The sequence below is a fragment of the Pavona decussata genome, unplaced genomic scaffold (assembly GCF_977016875.1).
Source record: "Pavona decussata unplaced genomic scaffold, jaPavDecu1.1 SCAFFOLD_219, whole genome shotgun sequence".
NCBI lineage: Eukaryota > Metazoa > Cnidaria > Anthozoa > Scleractinia > Agariciidae > Pavona > Pavona decussata.
The window spans coordinates 2,747,810-2,760,063 of NW_028145624.1; the positions used below are offsets into that span (position 1 = coordinate 2,747,810).

General features: G+C 40.8%; 1 protein-coding gene across 1 annotated transcript; it reads right to left on the bottom strand.

The window, feature by feature from the left end:
- Positions 1-233: 233 nt before the first annotated feature.
- On the bottom strand, positions 234-5,643 carry LOC146459513 (putative skeletal organic matrix protein 2). Its single transcript, XM_085089447.1, has 3 exons — positions 5,475-5,643; positions 3,446-3,628; positions 234-1,601 (listed from the first exon to the last, which is right to left on the bottom strand). Exons 1-3 carry the CDS (start codon positions 5,527-5,529, stop codon positions 1,342-1,344), a joined length of 498 nt encoding a protein of 165 aa, XP_084945573.1. The 5' UTR covers positions 5,530-5,643; the 3' UTR covers positions 234-1,341.
- Positions 5,644-12,254: the final 6,611 nt, after the last annotated feature.

Sequence of the window (12,254 nt, forward strand, 5' to 3'; positions counted from 1 at the left end):
TCGGTGTGTTGTTTACATCTGTTGCGATTGGCCAGAGTAATTACTTTGGTTTTGGTTTTATGACACTCGGTTGGAAACCGCTCTAATTCAAGTCGCCTAAATTAAGGCAAACGTTATTTCCTGTAATAAGGAACTCTTCTAGTGTGATCTACCAGTCAAATGAAAGCTACCACATAAGCAGTATTTTGATGTGGTGGGTGTTATGTTGTAATCTCAAACTGTTGCAAAATGTAGAAAATATAATAGATTTATTCTTATGCCTCAGAAATAAAATATTCATTCGTACAAACTGAAATTATTATCCTTACTGAAGCTTTTGATCAATATTTATCCAGTGACAGTCGCGTCAGGGAACCATCAACCTCGTTCCCAGGTTCTTTAGAGAGAGAACCCTGAGAACGAGTTTGGGAACCCAGATAAAAATAAAACGAAACAGAATACAATGCAGGCCTGACTACAGCAAATGGAATATAAAACGGTAAATATTTCGGCTAGCAAAATTAGCCTTCTCATTACAGGAATAAAATACTACCAGTGACGACTCTCTTTGTCGCAGAGAATACCAGTCTTGCATTCACTCTCGTTTCATTTGGGATAATTTACCCGCATCGATCTATCGGCCTGGGCCCAGTTTTCGAAAGCCGATTAACGTTAATCCATGATTAAAATTTAAACGAGGTTTTCATCTCACTCGTTAAAATTGTTTTTAAACTCTAATGTTAAGCTAGTGGTAAAGAAAAGTCAAAGTCAAAACTAAGGGACAAAAGTCTTTTTGAAAAATCTCTGTTGTTGTGTAATTAAACTCGAACCAAAGTTGTTGTTAATCCAGGATTAGCTTAATCGGGCTTTGAACAACTGGGCCCTGATTAATGCGTTCATTCCCATAGGCCAATTTACACGTTTCAACTTATCAGGCGATTTCTGTTTCTCAGGTATAGCGCGGAGAACTTCGCTATCCCAAGTGGGCGTGGCTGAAATTCATTTCTGCCTCTCAGATTTTCTATATTAATATACACAATCAGTTCTGGTCATATTTGTTATTTTGTTTGCCACAATACCCTTTGGTGTTTTTTTTTTATTATTATTATTATTATTCTAGTGCGTTTAAGGGTATTGAGCCAATTACCCAGCGGTACTAAAACACGAAATTTAACTCTAAAAATACGATCAGTTTGAACATTCAAATGGATCCCCCCCCCCCCCCCCCTCCTCCCCGCACTTCCTCCCTGCCTCTCTTATGGAGAAACCCAGACAAAAACGAAACATATTCAACGTTCACCCTTCATCGGCAGATACGTCAATAGCGTTCATATTTATCCATTATCAGAAAGCTGTTAAACTCTATATCCCCAGTGCAAGACTAAGAGATGTAGCGACTACAAAATGGACCAGTTGTATGGAGATATGATAAGCACTGGAATTCACCCGAAAGGCTAACTTCTCTTGGTCCCCCGGCGTTGTGAGACTTAAATGGTGATGTGTCGTCGGTGGAATCATTGTGTTGCATAGATCATCGGTGCAACATGCCATGTCGCACGTTAGAGGCTTGTGGGTGACTGTTGCTAACACTAATTTGAACATCTCACATGCTTTTTCCTTATCTGCAACAAAGAAAAAAAACATTTTATTACAAATAAAACTGAAGTCATAATGGTTGGCTGTGATTTGGTAAAACGGAAAGCGCTAGCGTCCCAGTCTCGGGCTAGTCGGAAATGTTTTCAGAATCGAAGGCAATAGTATGGACACCACTTGACAGCTTGGAAGGGATGGCAACACTTTGGCTGTACAAATCCGCAATTGAATAGTCCCTCCTTGAATTAATGTCATCTGCACCAATCTGGACTGCAACAAATCCCAAAAATGAAAAGCAAATGATCCCAAAAGTCATGACAGATACAAGTGGCCGCTAAAGATTCTCAAAGCGGAACGGAAATGGTCATCAAAGTGGGCCGCGGCAACAAATGATGCCCTATCAGTGACACAACGGAAATCCTAAAAGTGGACACCAAAGTATACCGCTACTGAAACTCTTAAAGAAGTCATGCGAGCGCAGTCTCTGTTCGCAGAGTTCAACTGCTATTCACTGCGTAGACAACAAGATACAAAGTGGTCACTCATTCAGTTTTTTCAAAGCAAAGCTTAGGCTGGAGCTTCCCTGGATGGTAGAGGATTTTTTTGTGCGGTTTCCGGCTTTTGGTCAAAGTCTCCAATTTTATTTTTGTCTATTATGATAAGCGGCCGATGGATTCTACCCGCGTAGCGTGCGAACGCAGACGCATTTCCGGCTGTCGCTTCTACAGCCGGAAATACATCTGCGTTCGCAGGCTATCCTAACCGACGAACGCGAGATAAGAACCCTACTACCTAGGGTATTTTTGAACGTATTCGCTTGGTTCCTTCTTCCCAAGATTTCTGCAGTAGTCCTTTTACCGCGCTCCTCGATCCAATTTCGTCGCCAGGTCGCTTCGCTTGCAATTGAGCAACGCCACCCAAGACGCGTACGTCAAGTAATAAAAAATAACATTGCTGCGGGATTATTCCAAGTAATTTGCACAATGTTGCTGAACAATCTAGGAGCTGAATTCGAAGGAACAGCATTAGAATTAAGAAGAAGACTTGAAGAGAAAGAGTATTAATCGTCGTGCATTCACATTCGCCACGATACCTTGAATTTGGTCATTTTACGTCGTTGTTTTTGCGGAGAACGGTACAGAAATGTACCGAAATATATACCGCCCGTCTAGAGTGATTGCCTTTGCTCGTTTAACTTATTTCCTTTGCTGTCACTTCCCGGTCGTTGTAAGCTAGTGAGGTAGTGAGCTAGTGAGGCTCATGCGATCAGTAAGAGGCTCTCGGATAAATGTGAAACACGAAAACATATCACAACCTTTTTCCTTCCAGACTATCCCTTTCGTATCGTTTTTGTTGTCCGCACTCAAACGTTCCCTCGACCCAACAAACGCCAAATATACGGTGGAGTACGCGGTTTTTATCGTTTTCAAAACGGCCTCTCGTTTCGTTTTCTCGTTTGCTTGGCTACCCTGCTAATGGCTATGCCTTTAACTATAGTCTCTCTATGCAACCAACCGTTGTCCAAAGCGCCTGGGAATCGATTCGACAGCTTCTTCACCACATCGGCTGCTTAATCAATCTTGTTCAGAAAGCTAAACCTGTCAGCTTGGCGTCGCACGCTCGGCATTTGAGCTCAAGAGCACTGACTCCGACAAGTCTAAACTCTGTTGTAAGCTTCTTTACTTTGCTGAAAAACCAGTTTATCTACTGAATGGCTGTACCTTTCCATACATTGCACTTAGGACTCGGGGTAACATTCTCGTCCACAGAGCTTCCTGGTCCTCTTATCCGCTGAAGGTTGGACACGAGGACCAGGGGGCTAGCTCTGGGGACGAGAATGTCAGGGTAAGAGATTGTTAAATACCCCACTCACCTTTGCAGTCCAGGCACCCCCTCGCCACCACGACCCGGATGGCAGTCCCGTTATCATATTTGCCGCTAACGGAGTAGCAGTGACTGTTCCCCAGTGGAAAAGGGTCGTTACACGTCACCTTGGTTTGTCTTTGTTGGCAATCATTCCAGTTGTTTTCAATGCAGTGGTAACATTTTATTGCAGCTAATTGAAAACAGAACATGAAATGCCTCAATGAGAAACTGATCTCGAAATGGAGGTGAAGTTAATATCAGTCCTTAAGAATCAAATTTTATCATTTGACTTAGAATGAGAGCTCCAGGGATCATCAAAGATCAACGAAGGATAAAGCACCAATTATTAGTTTGAGTATGTCGTTTATGACGTTTAGCTGTTGAACACAGCAACAACATACACTGTTAATTCAACCTTAGGACTGATCCCGATTTGAAAGGGCCAAGCAAGCACACCGGCTGACGCAAGAGCAATGCAAGAAAAAGAAACAGATTTCCTCTTTTGGTTTGTCACTTGTGTACTCCCTTAGCGATGGGCTGGTATCGAGACTCGTTACATGTGCTGTGAATGGTCAAGGCTTCAACATTGCAAGATATTGCTGGCCAGCATTTTTTTCTTTTTGGAGTAACGAGTTTGTACGGAGGGGTGGATTTAAACTATCTTAAAGGCACCACACATGGTTTTCCGTCATATTCTGTACTTTGGTTTCCACGGAATTTATTGCCGCCACAAAAATGATACTGACACGGTACGATATTCTGGTCCGTATTAAAACGTACAGCTCCTTGAAGGCTCTGTTCACACTATATAACGGAGAGCTTTTGCCCCAGCGCAAGCCGTAAACGATTTTTTCGTGTACACGAGAAAAAGTTGATTTGGTCACGAGTTTTTCGTGGAGCGCTGTTGCGATTGACGCTCCGTTCTTGAAAATAAGACAATTTGTCTCGGAGAGGTTTTCGTGCCGCCCCAAGGGTAATTTGTACTGGTAATCAGATCGGAACGCCATACAGCTCCTATACACGCCAAAATCTCTTAAGCTGGGATCTGCTGCCCGGAAACCACTTTACGTGCACAAATCAATATTTATCCATTTGGAAAGCTAAATTTTAAAATGTGTATAGTTTTAGGTAACATATATTGAAGTCTGATTTCAACAAATAGTTATACTGAGTGCCCGTAAACGGCCGATTTATACCGGATAGATTTCTGTGCCGGCACAAAATCGATCTGCTGTAGTGTGGACATCATGCCTAAGAAAATGATACTCCTGTTGTTCTTTTTTGCGGCAAACGTCTGATCGAGAGGCCAAAGATTTACCGGAAGCTTGGCGGCTTATAAAGGCCTAATTCCATAAAATATTTCTTGGCGCGGAATTCAACATTTCTTTGCGGCGAGATGAAAACAAACATCACCAAGACCCATTTAGAAACTGTGAACTTTGTGCGTGGACAATTTTTAAAGTTTACTTTATTTTCACTGTTATAAAAAGAGATTGAAATGGAAAAAGATGAATGAAATATAGAGAGAATAAAGGGAAGACCAGCTGTAATGTTTGACAGTTTATCACAGACGCAATCTCTCCGGCAGTCACTCTGCAAATGAGTCTACAATATTACTCGTCAAAAAGCTTTTAACAACCAGCAGATTATGTCCATTAAATCAAATGTATGTTTTAAAGGTTAAGCTAAGGTCTCTGTGCTAATTGAGCAGATAGATAACAAAGAATTCTTTTGGCGAGAACTGGCGCCGTGTTTACAGATGTCGAACCTATCCTCGATCGAAAAGAAAATAATTCACAAATCAAAACTCTAGCAATGAGCTGTTCGTAAATTAAAAGCAGTGAAGATATAAAAATTCATAGGGATATTTTAAGGCTAATAAGTTATTGGTAGGAAATAGTAATCACCGTTTCAAAGAATCAATTCAGATCCACGCGGCATATTAATTGTACAGCAACCGCAAATGCAGCGACCGCCAAGTCAGTTTTGTTTATAGAGCCTCGTTAAGATTTTAGAAATACAACAACCGAACTCACCTGACAAAACAGATGCATTCAAAAGCAAGGAGATGACTAAAAACGCTGAATTCATGTCTTAACGGATGATATGTACCGAGTGTTCTGTTTATCTCTCTGGCGTCATGATCTTTCGATGGCTCGCGTGACTTACAGGATGCAATCGCTGACCACGTTTTGTTTTTCCGGGATGTAAAGATAACGAATTTGTCAACAGTGTGTTGGTCATTGCTCAATCGTCGGCAAATTGGCCTCTGTTTAAATGTCTCGTTCTACATGCTTTTTTTTTTATAACTCAACACTCTAAGGATCGATTTCATAGCCTTTATATCGTAATTATAATTAATGGCCCCCTAACATCCAGATTGCGTTAAGGTAATAACAGGGTGCAGAGGAATTCTATCGATCCTACAGGAAACATCTTTAATTAATTTGTACAATAAGGATTGCAAAAATGAAATTTTTCTAAATTGTAATCGTTTTCTGCTTCCATATCCTTCTATAATCCCTCGATGCAAGAGATATGTCTTGTATGATCGAGCAGAATTCCTTTGCACCCTGTGAGGAAATCTTTAATTTTTCCACGTGGATTGGATCTGTGAAATATTTTTAAAAATTCAATCTGGAAAAAGGGGACAATTCAAATGAATTAATAATACAAGCAGTTATTTCCGTCAGTGATATCGTATGTGTTTCAATGTTTCCAAAGTCCAAATTTTGCTCCTATCAAATTTCTACGCTTAGGGCTTGGCAGTCGGCAGATTCAACTATCAGGAAAACAAAACAATAACAGCCTGCCTGGGTAGCTGGCGGAATGTTGGGCGAAGGAGAGGCTTTAGCGAATGAGAAACTCTATATTCGCCAACAAAACTATTCAAATGAAAGAAAAAAGAAGCCAACAGTGCTCGAAGACGTTGTCATAATTACGTAATGGCTAGCCGGGTGGGCCCATATCGGCACCAATATCAACGATATTGAGGTCTCCTTGACAAATGTCGATACTCGCACGAAATATCGCATCTGTCGTTTCGATACCGTTCGATATTGCTCACGTGACCACTTGGAACAAGAATTGGCCCTTATTTTCCCCACTGAATTCGAGCTAACCATTTTCTCAATGAAGCGTTCTTTATATATGTTACACCAATATTTTTTGTGCCTTTGTATGACATGTGCTGGTAATATTTTACGCCAACGCAGTATCGTGGACCGGCAGCATAGCCCAACTGCCGCTTACGTGTTAGGGTGCTTACCATTTACATGGAAAATCCCGAAATTCCAGTTGAAAAATCAAATGGTACGCATCATTCCATTTGGAGTACTTACGAAATTATAGGCTTCTGGTCAAAGTGATGCATTTTTGTTACTCCTTTTGGGATTTACAGCTGATGTTCATACATTTTGCATGTTATCCATCTTCTGTTAAGACAAGTTAAATCATTTCGTATTTATGCCGGAAATTTCCATCCAGGTGGTTTGCGTAAATGGTAAGCACCCCAAGGTTCGTTTATGGGCGCATGGCCTGAGCACTAACTCATATTTCCCCACTCCAGAAACTGTGAGAACGCTGGTATAAGTGAGGGATTGTGGTATTGCTCCTTCGGCATTTTTTCGGGGGTATCGTAGCTCTTGTTAAATAGGTTTCGCCTTAAATAAAAGGTATTTCCTATACCACGGGGAATAATCAAAGGTTATTAGGGAGTGCGTTCATGATCTCGACCCCAGGCTCTTGCCATGTTGGTGATGATGTCATACACGTCCCAAGATCCATTTGTTGATCGATCGACTGTCCCATATAATCTCGACTCAATCTGTATTAGGAGTGCGTTCTTTCTTCGTCGAACGCAACAAGTGACTGTCGAGAAATGCACTTGTAAAACATGCTTATTCATCCACAATTTCCATCCGTCTAGCCAAACGATCCCATAATACTCACTCGTACCAGTCTCTCGCAGTTTATGAAGTAGGGATTACAAATCGAGGACGATGACGTAATATCGATATCAACAAAGGCGGGGGAGGAAACATCGTACTCCTATCGGATCGATTAGAAAAAACTGGTATCGGTTCCACCCTTTATGGTTAGTGACAAGGCACTGTTAACACTACACTACATGCACTAGTGTCCTTACACGAATACGTACGGTTTATTACCCATCCTTGGACAGCACTTACGCCCTTACATTAAAGCCGGCAAAATCTGAAAAGATTTCACGCCAACTATATGAAATATAATAAGTTCAATGCAAAATCAAATAGATTTAAAAGTAATTTTAATTATTTGTCCACGGGACACGAAATTTTAAGTAATGCATGGCAACCCCTTTTGATCTTCTTTCATCGTCAGCCAATGACCTGATGAGATATTGTTTCCAATTGCCATCAAAGACACGGCATAGTTAAATCAGTGCAGAGGTGTCCTCTGAGAGCAGCTTTAACACCCCCTCTCTACACAACAATTGTGGGAGCCTTAGCAGGGCATATGTACTAGTGTAGTACAGTGCGCAGTACGTGAACTCGGTGAAAAGAGCTGGTATTTATAGTGCATCAGGACTGCTTCATGTCAAAGGCACTTTAGGATGTATATAAAAATTAACAAAACTTGGAAACACCCCGAGAACAGAAAGCAGGCAACGAAATCAGATATATATTTTGAGCTTTTTGTTCAAAATTAAGTCGGTCGGGCGATGACTGGGAAATGAAACATTTTCTGTGGTCGGAAGGGCCTTTTATATCGAAAAAGAGGCAAATGATTTGAATTTTTGGCGCCGAAGCTGAAAAATTGCTTTGCCATACTCTGCGGATCGGGTCAAATGCCGCGAGATAAGTGGATAAAGTTATCTAGGTCAAGGCTTTTAGTTTGCATTTCTTTTATCGAGTCTTTGAGAATGAAATAGCTTTTATCCGGTAGGTTAATTACTTTCCTGGGAATATAAATAATCGTTTCAAACTTATTGCGACATTTGCCCTCCATCGCATTACAGTCGTATCATACCAACATTAGTTCTGGTGGATATATACTTAAACACGCAATATCGAGCAGTACTTTGCGTCTCTTTTCGATAGCATGTTTCAGTTTCAATGGGTCAATTCTGATATGGTGGTTTCCAGGTCTTCCGATTCTTTGCTCAACTTTCGCCAAGTTACTTCGTAGATACTAACCTCTGGAAGATTGCCCTCCAAAATTGAAAACAAGAAGAGGGGTCACCCTCGGGGGTTCTCTCTCGTTAATTTCTCTTTCGCTTCACTGAGTCGAGCCTTTGGGACACGGCTAAGGTTCGACGTACAATTTTTTTTCCTGTCCCTGAAGAGCTAATCGATGAAGGAAGTGACCCAGTTGCACTATATATTTCCGAGGCGATTTAGGCCTTTCAATTGATATTCACTGTTAAAATGGATCACTAGGTGCCCCAGGGCCCGGTTGTTCGAAAGCCGATTAACTTTAATCCACGATTAAAAGTTAATCGAAGTTTTCATCTCGCTCGTTTAAAATGGTTTAAAAGGCTAATTTCAATCTAAAGGTAAGAAAAGTCTAAAGAAAAACTGAGGGACAAAAATCTTTTGGAAGAATCTTTATTGATTATTAATTAAACTCGCATCAAAGTCCACGTTAATTCGGGATTATCTTGATTGGGCTTTGAATAACTGGGTCCTGATTTTATTTTCAAGACAAGATGAGGGTGTTACGAATAACGGGGCCTTTTCGGTGGGTGAGCAATGCACATTTAACTATTCATGTGCAAATTTTCACTTTTCGTTGCAGACCCCTGTAGACATCTTACCTAGTGTTGGCAACTCTTTACAAAAAAGTCAAAATCTACACGAATTTTTGTTTTTCACGATGAAACAAATCAGTTCTTCGAGCAACGTAAATGAACTCTTTCAGTTGCTATAAACATGTTTTGTTACGTCAAAATTTCGATTCAAATGCGCGCGCATTATAGCATATGAGCGCGAGCTGTAAGTAAATGCTAATTACAAGCTAATTAGTAAATAAACCCCCTCAGGCGGCTGGTATGTCGGCTGATAATGTCCGCGGCTGAGAGATTGTCCGAAAAATGAATATTTGGCAGAGGGCAAATGTGAAATTTTGAGGACAATCTCTTAGCCAAGGACATTATCAGCCGATGTACCAGCAAGCCAGAAAGGGGTTTATTTATTTTATAACCCTCCCATTAATTTTCATATCGCGCGAAAACCGCTCGTAAGAAAGCCCGTGCTGATCTGATGGCGGATGCGCGCGATTGCCGTAAATAAGTACATTTGATTGGTTTACAGGAACTTTATTTTCACTGTGATTTGACCAAAACTTAACAAACTGACTCAGTTTGCGTAGGACTAAATCTGAAAGTCTACTCGTAACTTTCTACACCTTCAAAGACGTTGACAGCATGTTTTGTTGACATTTTTGTACTTTCCGGAACCGCATTTACGACCAGCTTTTTGCTGTAAACATGACTGGACATTTACAAAACGAGTTTGTTTTTCTTCCATGTAAAATAATAAAAACGAAAAAGTGAAACTTTTGAGCTGGCTTTTTTCAGCTGGCTTTGTTTCTTTTCAATGAAAGTAATAGGAGGGCGAATATCGACGCAGGCGGGGGTTATTACGTGATAACCGTCCTGTGAATTTGCACCACGTGACGTAAAGTAGCCAATAAAATCGCGCGAAAATTAATGGGTGGGTTATAATTACTAATAACTTTCGATTGAAAGTGTTCTAAGCGTAATGTTCATTTTCTCTCATAAAGTAGGAGGGTTGTCTTTTAGTTTCTTTATTTTAGAAAGATACGTCACGGAAAACAAAGTTAACATTTAATTTCATTGGTTACTGAATAAAACACGAGGGGCGTTAAAATTTATCGGCAGTAAATAGAGGAGATAGCCGTCTGATTGGGTGCACGTGAAACGTCTAACGCCATCACGTATAGAAAACTGACAAAACCTCTCTTCTATTGTGCACTGTGCACTAAGAAGTGGAAAACTATGACTAAAACTAGTAGTGATCAAAGATTATAGTGCGTCGCCTCAGGCCCTTACGCATTTAGCTGGATTGCATAAACTGCGAATGATGATCCCTGAAAGTATAGTTGCAAAACAATAGGTTATTGTTTGAGAGCAACCGTTAGATCCATGTTATCTTAAAAACGTTTCATTCAACCAGTCTCAGAGGTGTTTACAGGGCATCCTACCAAGGGTGCAGCGGGGGTATTGTAGTTCCCGGTTACTTCTTTATTTTCCCAGTGCAGGTTATTACTCATACAGGATGTTTTTTTTTTCTCCTTTATTATTATGTTTACTGCAACCCTTATTAAATCAGACCTTGGTGCCCACAATATTTGTTCGGATTGAAGTGATCAAAGTACAATGTACAATAAAAATGAACTACAACAAACAGATTGAATATTAATTGGCATACTGGATCTTGAGTAACTACAATGATGAACGCGAACAAAAGAGACCATAAGGTAAATTAAGGTTACCGGATACCTTCGCGAGTGTCCTTCGCGAAAAAAAATATTTGCGCGCTGTCTTAAATGCAACAACCATAAACTATATATCAGTACAAAGCTAATAAAATGTACTATCTGGTAAAAATTATTTCGCTTTGATTTTTTCTAGCCGTAAGGAGAGTGTGTCCCAAAAGCCCAAAACCACTGATGCCTCTTTGAGCGAATTTATCGGGTATGGAATTCGACCGCAGAATCAAAACTACTGCATCATATCAATCACAAGGCATTAATCTTCTACACTGTGTGAGGCTTTTTCGATATTCCTATTGGTTGCTTCGCAATTTTACTGTCAATTTTGACGATTAAAACTCACCGATACATTTTACGACGAAGGCCATTGCGGGAGATCAATTTTACAAAACGGAAATCCCTCACACAGCTTTTTTGCTCGGTGTCTTGGAAATCTTCGGCCTAATTTCAAGGCTATCCGTCAAATCCTTGTATCGTATAAATTACTTTAAAGGAAGCACACTCGTGTAAAAAAGAAGTAGGTTTTTTTCGCTTCTAAAGGTTTACAAACATTTCACGCCCTTGCTGCGCCATATTTCAACACTGTGGATGCCGCCGAGGTCGAAAGCCAATAGAATTACAGGAGACCTACTGCTGAGTCCCTTAAGATTACTGGTGTCGCGCCGGAAAAGTTGAGTGTGTAACTGCAGTTCTATTACCAGTCAGAATTTCTCGGATTTCCTCGCGAAATGCCGGGCAGAAAAACTTCTTCGAAGAAAAGGAAAACTGCAGTGGCCTCGACGGTGAGCCCCATCGATCCGAAAGAACAGCTGCAGGCAGAAATGCGGTCACTGGGGTACGTTGAAGGACAGTCACTATTTATATTATCCATGCGACTAAATTGCCACCGCAAGCTTGCAGTTCAATTTCCGAGTTTTTCTGCTTTGCAGGTTTGATGGAGATATTTTCACCCGCAACCTGGAGGCCAGCGTTGAGCGCAATATGTGGGGAGGGAAAGGGCCTCAAAGAACTCGATATATCGATTATCGTATACCTGGGCCTATGCGCTACGCGCTTATGCGGTTTCGGCAAGAGTTTTTCGCCATCTTTCATCCGAAACTTTCTTCTTCTTTTTCTTAGGACCAGTTTTCTTCTTAGTTTTCATCCACGGACTCTTTTCCTTCTTATATTTCGCCATACACGATACGCAACACTAACACAAGCGAAAACTTGGTGTGAATAAATCACGAGTTGCAAACGTAAACAAAAGGAAGAGAGGCGACATGAATTGAACGACTCCGGATGTTTTACCGCGAAAAACATCAAGGGAGGCCCTTACG

Excerpts from the sequence above, each read along its gene's own strand:
- LOC146459513 (XM_085089447.1), bottom strand. The coding sequence starts at position 5,529 with ATGAATTCAGCGTTTTTAGTCATCTCCTTGCTTTTGAATGCATCTGTT. Across the intron at positions 3,629-5,474 it reads GAATGCATCTGTTTTGTCAG|CTGCAATAAAATGTTACCAC; the intron begins GTGAGTTCGGTT and ends GTTTTCAATTAG. Across the intron at positions 1,602-3,445 it reads GGGGTGCCTGGACTGCAAAG|ATAAGGAAAAAGCATGTGAG; the intron begins GTGAGTGGGGTA and ends TCTTTGTTGCAG.